At 48.2% G+C, this 9,453-nt stretch overlaps 1 protein-coding gene across 1 annotated transcript; it reads left to right on the top strand.

Annotated features, from left to right (window-relative positions):
• Positions 1 to 5,295: 5,295 nt before the first annotated feature.
• LOC311120631 (exosomal polycystin-1-interacting protein-like) lies at positions 5,296 to 9,065 on the top strand. Its single transcript, XM_084195212.1, has 2 exons — positions 5,296 to 5,580; positions 7,365 to 9,065. The coding sequence occupies exon 2, from the start codon at positions 7,428 to 7,430 to the stop codon at positions 8,196 to 8,198; it is 771 nt and encodes a 256-aa protein (XP_084051338.1). The 5' UTR covers positions 5,296 to 5,580; positions 7,365 to 7,427; the 3' UTR covers positions 8,199 to 9,065.
• Positions 9,066 to 9,453: the final 388 nt, after the last annotated feature.

The raw sequence follows: 9,453 nt of genomic DNA, 5'->3' as shown, positions 1-9,453 counted from the left end.
AGATGTAGGTTGTTTGTGTCAAGTTTTGAACACACTACCATAAACGATCTCTGAGAAACTGATGAAAAGGTGAAAAGTGTTACAACCATCACCCCTACGTGGTTGACGAGGGTTTCCGGCAAGTAAACTACTGCAAGTGGTACATTTACATTTTAGTCATTTAGCAGACGCTCTTATCCAGAGCGACTTACATCAGCAATTAGGGTTAAGTGCCTTGCTTAAGGGCACATCGACAGATTTTTCACCTAGTCGGCTCGGGGATTAGAACCAGCGACCTTTCGGTTACTGGCACAGCGCTCTTACCCACTAAGCTACCTGCCGCCCTAGTGCACCAAGTGGGTTATTGTAGTATTCTGGAAAAACGGGTGATATTTTTTTTTAGAAATGTAATTGTGATTAAGTAGGCTGTTCACTTGTGCAGAGCTGGGTGCGTGGCTGTGTCCTTACAGGATGTGGTATGGAACGTGATTGGGGATCTCCCTCTTGCAACAGATTTCTCAGTACTGACGATAATGTCATGTGATTATGATGTCAGGGGAACCGTTGGTATTTGACATGATTCTTAAGAACAGGACAATAGAAGGATTATTTACTGGTTTCCTTTCCCTAATTTACAATCTTGTATACATGTAACAGGGTTATATTGGTGATTCCCCTTGCCACTTTATTGTTAAAGCCAATGGGTTTTTGGTTTTGTCTTGCCTTCACCTACTCAACATGGCATCTTATTGGCTGGTTGGCGTAGCTTGCTTACGAGGGAGGATGTTTCAGTGCCACGACTGTCGGTGAGATGCGGTTGAAGAAGTCAGGCGCAGGGCACAGAACTCTCGGACACGTACTTTAATCCGATAAGGACCATAAGAACACAGAAATAACTCCACGCAGGGAGGAAATAACCCGCGTGTGTCTGTGTGTATGTGTGTGTGTGTGTGTGTGTGTGTATGTGTGTGTGTGTGTGTGTGTATATGTGTGTGTGTGTGTGTGTCTGTGTGTGTCTGTGTGTGTGTGTGTGTGTGTGTGTGTGTGTGTGTGTGTGTGTGTGTGTGTGTGTGTGTAATTATTGTAAATGTGGTGCTTTTAGGTGTTGGCGTCCATATTCCAGCCAGACCAGCGCTCCTCCCTGGACACGCCCTCCTTGTGTTGCAAAACATTATTAGGCCATTGTTTGTTTGAATATGTGAATGAAACGTATAAATCTAGTGATATTTTTTTTTGGGGGGGGGGACAAATCTGATATGGCTATCTGTTGAAGTCTGTCTTGTAGGACAGTCGTATGGAGCGCCTGGAGCTGAAGATCATGTATGGAAATGATGGAGATTGTGCCTTTCTTGTGATGCTGAAAATACAAATAAATTGTTGTTGCATCCTTATATTGTTTGTTTCCCATGCTCCACTCCTTGATGCACAGAAGCTGCGTTATGTTTAGACCAGACCTCACCTCATCTATATATATATATATTAAGTGGCATAGTACGGCTACAGGAATAGGTTATTTATTGTTATTCCCGGCACGTTACATGCATGGGGATATTTTAAGTGTTACATTATTGGTAAGGGATCTTAGTATATGTATTGAAATACATATGACTGTCACGCCCTGACTCAGGGGGACGTTTATTTGTTGAGTCAGGGTGTGTACGTTCCGTGTTGTGTTTGTTCTATGGTGTAGTATCTAGTATGTCTATTTCTATGTTGGCCGGTGTGGTTCCCAATCAGAGGCAGCTGTAGCTCATTGTCTCTGATTGGGGACCATACTTAGGCAGCCTATTGGCACTAGTTAGTGGTGGGATCTTGTTCCGTGTAAGGTATGTTGTTTGTGTGCTACCTTGGACTTCATGTTTCGTTTGTTGTTTTGTTGTGTGTTTATTCGTTAAATAAACATGTTGGCATATCACGCTGCGCCTTGGTCCGTCCCGTCTATAAACGATCGTGACAATGACAGAGTGATACACCGTTTAGTCAACATGAAAGAGAGGAGGATGGCATTGGCATTTCTCTACAAGTAGGGTGAGTCAACATGGTTTTCTACTTGCACAAATGCGCGCACACACTGTGGGAGAAAAATCACGTATTTACCTGATTTGTTTATTACTAATAGTTAACAATTAATATGCTTAACAATAGTGGAGACATTTCTTAACTACCAATGCTGTGCTTTTCATAAGGATGGTTCCCTCTAGCTCTGAGAGGAAGAGGCCATGGGTGGATACCATATCCCGAACATAGTATTGAGAGAGGTGAGCAGGACAATCTACCAATAGGTTAACACGCCCCTATTGAGGGTACGCTCAAGAGAGCGGGGACTTCCCTAAGAAGCCGCAACTGAGGTGACTAGCAGGACTGAGTTGAGTTACTGAGGTGACTAGCAGGACTGTGTTGAGTTACTGAGGTGACTAGCAGGACTGAGTTGAGTTGATAAGAGTGTTCTTAAGTGAGGTATCCTTGGACATAATTGTTAAATCAGCCAGTTGAGGGCAACCGAAAGTCCAGTTCATAGTACTGAATTGATCTCAGTAGGACTGGTGAGTTTAATGTGGAACGAGGGACTAGAGCGCGAGGAATCCTGCGGGAAAAGTCAGCATGGTGAAGCTCATTGAATGAGGGACTAGAGTGCAGGTGACGCCTTGCGAGGGCATCTGACTTGGTGAAGTTCAAATTATAACGTGTATTACATTTACATTTTAGTCATTTAGCAGACACTCTTATCCAGAGCAACTTACAGTTAGTGAATAGATATCTTTTTTTTTATACTGGCCCCCCGTGGGAATCAAACCCACAACCCTGGCGTTGCAAACGCCATGCTCTATTAACTGAGCTACATCCCTGCCGGCCATTCCCTCCCCTACCCTGGGCCAATTGTGCGCCACCCATGAGTCTCCCGGTCGCGGCCGGCTGCGACAGAGCCTGGATTCGAACCAGGATCTCTAGTGGCACAGTTAGCACTGCGATGCAGTGCCTTAGACCACTGCGCCACTCAGGAGACTAGTGTATGTAATTGATAAAATGTTTTGTTAATGAGGTAAAACAGGCATGCCCTGGGTTACTATTGTTAGGAGTTATTGTGAGTTTTGTTATTCCTGGCACTTCACCTGAGGTGGAGGTTAGAAAATACAAGGTAATATTGGAGAGACCACTGTGTACTCCTAGAGAGACCACTGTGTACTCCCATTACCCATCCTGGAGAGACCACTGTATACTCCCATTACCCATCCTGGAGAGACCACTGTGTACTCCCATTACCCATCCTGGAGAGACCACTGTGTACTCCCATTACCCATCCTGGAGAGACCACTGTGTACTCCCATTACCCATGAGAGACCACTGTGTACTCCCATTACCCATGAGAGACCACTGTGTACTCCCATTACCCATCCTGGAGAGACCACTGTATACTCCCATTACCCATCCTGGAGAGACCACTGTGTACTCCCATTACCCATCCTGGAGAGACCACTGTGTACTCCCATTACCCATCCTGGAGAGACCACTGTGTACACCCATTACCCATCCTGGAGAGACCACTGTGTACACCCATTACCCATCCTGGAGAGACCACTGTGTACACCCATTACCCATCCTGGAGAGACCACTGTGTACTCCCATTACCCATCCTGGAGAGACCACTGTGTACTCCCATTACCCATGAGAGACCACTGTGTACACCCATTACCCATGAGAGACCACTGTGTACTCCCATTACCCATCCTGGAGAGACCACTGTGTACTCCCATTACCCATCCTGGAGAGACCACTGTGTACTCCCATTACCCATCCTGGAGAGACCACTGTGTACTCCCATTACCCATCCTGGAGAGACCACTGTGTACTCCCATTACCCATCCTGGAGAGACCACTGTGTACTCCCATTACCCATGAGAGACCACTGTGTACTCCCATTACCCATCCTGGAGAGACCACTGTATACACCCATTACCCATCCTGGAGAGACCACTGTGTACTCCCATTACCCATCCTGGAGAGACCACTGTGTACACCCATTACCCATCCTGGAGAGACCACTGTGTACTCCCATTACCCATCCTGGAGAGACCACTGTATACACCCATTACCCATCCTGGAGAGACCACTGTGTACTCCCATTACCCATCCTGGAGAGACCACTGTGTACTCCCATTACCCATGAGAGACCACTGTGTACTCCCATTACCCATGAGAGACCACTGTGTACTCCCATTACCCATCCTGGAGAGACCACTGTGTACTCCCATTACCCATCCTGGAGAGACCACTGTGTACTCCCATTACCCATGAGAGACCACTGTGTACACCCATTACCCATCCTGGAGAGACCACTGTGTACTCCCATTACCCATCCTGGAGAGACCACTGTGTACTCCCATTACCCATGAGAGACCACTGTGTACTCCCATTACCCATCCTGGAGAGACCACTGTGTACTCCCATTACCCATGAGAGACCACTGTATACTCCCATTACCCATCCTGGAGAGACCACTGTGTACTCCCATTACCCATCCTGGAGAGACCACTGTGTACTCCCATTACCCATCCTGGAGAGACCACTGTGTACTCCCATTACCCATGAGAGACCACTGTGTACTCCCATTACCCATCCTGGAGAGACCACTGTGTACTCCCATTACCCATCCTGGAGAGACCACTGTGTACTCCCATTACCCATCCTGGAGAGACCACTGTGTACTCCCATTACCCATCCTGGAGAGACCACTGTATACTCCCATTACCCATCCTGGAGAGACCACTGTGTACTCCCATTACCCTGCACCACGCCAACATACTCCTCTTTAAAATCCAAGTCATCATAGTTTTTCAAAGGATTATTTTGCAGCTTGTATTAGTTAAAAACATTTCAGATTAAATGTATGGTATTTAAATAACATGATGAGATAGATATGATCATTTTAACAGTGTAAGTAATCTGTATTAGTCTGAATGGTAAAAGTTTGTTTAGTAGTAGGCCTACTATATTCCACCAGCAGATGGCAGCTTGAGAAAAATCACTGACATGGAGAGGATGTGGGAGGGAGGGAGTGTAAGGAGAGAGGGAGGGAGTGTAAGGAGAGAGGGAGGGAGGGAGTGTAAGGAGAGAGGGAGGGAGGGAGTGAAAGGAGAGAGGGAGGGAGTGAAAGGAGAGAGGGAGGGAGTGAAAGGAGAGAGGGAGGGAGTGAAAGAAGAGAGGGAGGGAGTGAAAGGAGAGACGGAGGGAGGGAGTGAAAGGAGAGAGGGAGGGAGGGAGTGAAAGGAGAGAGGGAGGGAGTGAAAGCAAGTGACATGAGGAGAAAATTGGGTATTTGTGTCTCATGTCATCACTGAAGACTGTCCGTGCTATCCCGTGTTCAGAGGAAGTCCTCTCTCTTTCTTTCTCCTCTCCTTCTCTCACTCTTCCCCTCTCTCTGTCACCCCCGCTGCGCTTCTCTCTGGGCTGACTGTTTTTCCCCCTTTGCGTCTGCTTGACGGGTGAGGAGTTCCACTGGGTCTGCCAACAAATGTGGAAGGCTAAGTCGCTGCGTCAGGAGTGGAGCTAAAGCCTAACGTCTGAGAAGCACATGCCTCCCTGACTGCCGCCAGCGCGCTCCCTGTAAGTAGCCATGCTTTTAATAATCAAGCCACATCTTGTCTCATTTATCCTATGGGAATGTGTCAAATTGCCTGATGTCTGAGTGTCTGTGTGTGTGTGTATACATGACAGTCTCAAACAGAAAATGAGATTTTGAGGAAGAAGGAGAGGGGATTTGGAGAGGCAGAGAAAGAGAGGGAGAGGGAGGATTTGGTTGGGTGCTTGCGGCCGCATACGGAACATGATGTCAGAGGAATGCTCTGCGCCGCTCCTCATAGCTGACTGGACCAGCAGCCACCTTCCTCCCTCCACCTCCCCCCCCCCCCCCCCCCCCCCCCCCTCTCCCTCCCCCTCTCCAGCAGCTGGAGCTGGGAGAAATGAAGGGAGGGGAAGGGAAGAAGGGAACAAGGAGAGGAGGATGAGTGGGACTGGGACAGTAAAGGAGTGGAACAGAACAGTAGTCTATGGAGCTGCACTGGGCTCTATAGTATTGCAGACCTGTGAGTCAGGGCTGTGGTCTGTATAGGAATGGAACAGAACAGTCGTCTATAGAGCTGCACTGGGCTCTATAGTATTGCAGACCTGTGAGTCAGGGCTGTGGTCTGTATAGGAATGGAACAGAACAGTAGTCTATAGAGCTGCACTGGGCTCTATAGTATTGCAGACCTGTGAGTCAGGGCTGTGGTCTGTATAGGAATGGAACAGAACAGTAGTCTATAGAGCTTGGGCTCCGGTAATGCAGACTGGGCTGTGGTCTGTGTACTTAGCAGGGATCCGGTGACTGAAGGATACAGAGGCTGCATGGAGCAGGAGTTGGGAGCAGCCAGACACTCAGCACAGAGAGGGAGTAAGTTGACACAATGTTGTGTGGAGACACGGCTGCTGAGCTTTTAGTTTAGGTTGGTATATTCTGTTTAAAGACTGAGAATGTCTTGATGCTTTGTGATGGATAAGAGGTGTTTGATGCTAGGCTGAGGAGTGGGAACAACATGGCCAATCCTCTTACTTAGTCTGCCAGCCTGGCACTGTATTGGCAACTGAAGCCCTCCTCAGCGCTAAATGCTGGTTATATAAGAGATAAATAAATAGGATTCTTTGTGACCAGAGACATCCTTCTTTTTTTCAAGACATGTTTCAGACAACTAAGTACATTTTGTCCAACTGTGATGCCAATTACAACGGAAAGTCCTCTCCTTTAGAAAAAAAAGAAAAGAGGGGAAAAAGTGCTTCTGGAAGTCAAGACCACTTATTCATCCCACTTTTCCTCCGCTCCTCGATGGGGAAAGAAAGAGGCAGTGTTTTATTTTTCCTGCCAGTTTTAATGTGTCTGGCCTCTGCCTTTGCTGCAGCACAGTGCAGGCATTTTTACAGACAGTCGTATGCCATCCGCAGTAGCCCTGGAAGGAGCTCTCCACAATAAAGTTGGAGAGCAAAAAAATAAGTGGCTCAATTACGTCCGTGGGACGGAACCTGGACTGGCCTGGAATAAAAAGAGCTGAATTCAGTTGGCTGTCTCTCACAGACCTCCAACCAATAAACTGGAGACGTGAATCAGAAGCAGCTATGTTACTGTAGGACAGAGCAGCTATGGATCATGTGCTATTCTGAGCGAGTGAGTATGATTGTGTTCTTCTGTGACAGAGGCAGAGGGCAATCTGACACATTTTCCCCCACTGGTAGGATTTGTCTTGGTTTCCATTTTGCTTTGTTTTTTATTTGTCTTGGTGTCTATATTATGTTGAAATATATTTTAAAGTACACTTTGCTCTTTAAAAACGTGCATAACTTTCCCCCCCATCCTACAGATTTGCTTACAGGCTTCAGGATATCCACTCGGTGAAGATGTAGTCCATTTGGCTGCCGTGGCGATGTCTCTAAACAGGGCCTCCTCTTGTCGCCGCCCCACTGCCCTGTTGCCATGGCTACTGTGGACTCTGTGGGTTCTACTCCTCCCCTCAACCGTTGCCTCGACCACGGGCCCCGGCAACAGCACCCTGCTCTTCGACAGTGTCACCCGCGGCAACAGCACCCTGCTCTTCGACAGTGTCACCCACGGCAACAGCCTGCGGAACTGCAGCTGCTCCGCCCACATCCAGGACTGTGACGAGGCGTTGGCCAACCTGCTGTGCAGCTGCCGAACCGTGTCGTACTCAGAGCTGACCCCTGGGGGCCTGAGGGAGCAGGGCAGCCTGACCATGTGGCTCAGAGAGCCCTGGGTCCTCACAGAGCTGCTGAGCGGGAGTGTGGTGCCAGACCTGCGCCTGTCCTACTGTGGACCCGGGTCCCTGGCCATCCCCACCCAGTACCTGGCCCTGTTCGGTCTCCGTAGGCTGAGGGTCCACAGCGCTGCCCAGGGGGCCCCACACCCGGAGCAGGTCCTCACAATCGCCTCTGGGACTGGGGATATAGAGAGGATGGGATCCCTAGCCTCCACTGACCCCTCTTCTTCTGCCCTCCATGTATCCTTCCTGGATGTGGCGGTGCTTAACGGCTTGTCGTCCCTGAAGGCCTACAGTGTGAGCGCCCCTCCCATGCCTACCCTCTCCCAGTACTTCCCCCACCTGCCCCTGTACCCCTCCACCCCTCTGGACCAGCCCCCGGACCCCCAACAGGACTGCCTCTTCACCTTCATCTACTAGACCTATAGGCTCTGAGCAGAGAGCAGGGCTGGGCCAGTCCCTCAGCTAAATAGATCTATGAATACTAGACTGGGCTGGATGGAAGAGCTCCATTCACCCAGATGTTACTGAATGGGCTTGATGTGCAGAGAGCTCTGCTGCATGTGGTTCTATATGGTGCGTTTCTACGCTGCAGGAAAAAAACAAACACTATTTCAATGTCCTCAAGAAGACTCTGGACAAGACAAGACAACACAACCATCTCTGAGAACAAGATGGAGGCATCTTCTCAGTATCGATGCAAGAGCGAGACAGAGAGCGAGACAAGGACGGCATCCGTCTGCTCCTCTAAGGACTAACAGAAAGCTTGTAGGCCTGCTGTTATGAATGCTATCTGACAGTTAGCTTTGCCAGCTGCTCTTTTCTTCCAGTTATCGGGTGCAGATGGCTTATTAAAGCATCTTGTTTTGAAACAGGTTACCATAGCTGCCCTATAAATGGGCATTCCTGGTTAGAACCCTGTTGGATCATCAGGTCATGTGACCGTTCTTAGTTGAACTGTACAGTTGTGGACCCACCTTAAGCTGGACTTGGTTGGGTCTGGTGTAAAAACCTTCTGGACTGGTGTGATCTGGAGACTGGTCCGTCCGGCCGGATTGATTACGTCACTCTGTTTCTGGTGTTCTTGAATACAGGGTTGTCCTGGAACGGCCCTGGAGAAAAGTTAAGTGGTCTCATCCCTATGTTTCAAAATACGTTCTTCTGCTCATGTTCTAGAATGACCCATGTCTGTACCCTTGTAGTTTTTAAAGTAGTACCTAAACCAGGGATTAGACCTGGTTAGTAAAGGTTAATAAATCTTACCCCTGGTAAAAAAACAAACATGCCAAGAGGTGTTAGGAAGTATTTTCTGATCTCCACTCAGAAAACAAATAGCACTTGTGTTTTTGTTGTTGTTTTTTTTAGCTCACATCCGGAGAGAGACATAGACATATCATTAATCCAAAACCACCCTCACAAACAGACTGCAGCCAACGCTTCTGTTCTGCAGGTCTTTGTGCGTGCATATGAATGCGTGTGTCTAGGCGTGCAAGTCAACATGCATATTCTAATCTACGTTTTTGTAAACAATTGTTAGAGATGGGTGTGCGCTTCAGTCCCTCTGCCTGCTCTGTGGTGGGATGGATATTTTCTGGATTGTACCACTCCAGAACAAACTTACTAAGGACTGTTGATGTTGGAATCAGAGCCACATTTTAGAGAGTCGGGACATTTC

This window comes from Coregonus lavaretus (genome assembly GCF_964263955.1).
Source record: "Coregonus lavaretus genome assembly, contig: HAP1_SCAFFOLD_2330, whole genome shotgun sequence".
Classification (NCBI taxonomy): Eukaryota; Metazoa; Chordata; class Actinopteri; order Salmoniformes; family Salmonidae; genus Coregonus; species Coregonus lavaretus.
Note: the sequence above shows the minus strand (reverse complement) of the source record. Positions and strands in the feature narration are given on the sequence as shown.

Coding starts and splice junctions, on each gene's coding strand:
- LOC311120631 (XM_084195212.1), top strand. CDS start 7,428: ATGTCTCTAAACAGGGCCTCCTCTTGTCGCCGCCCCACTGCCCTGTTG.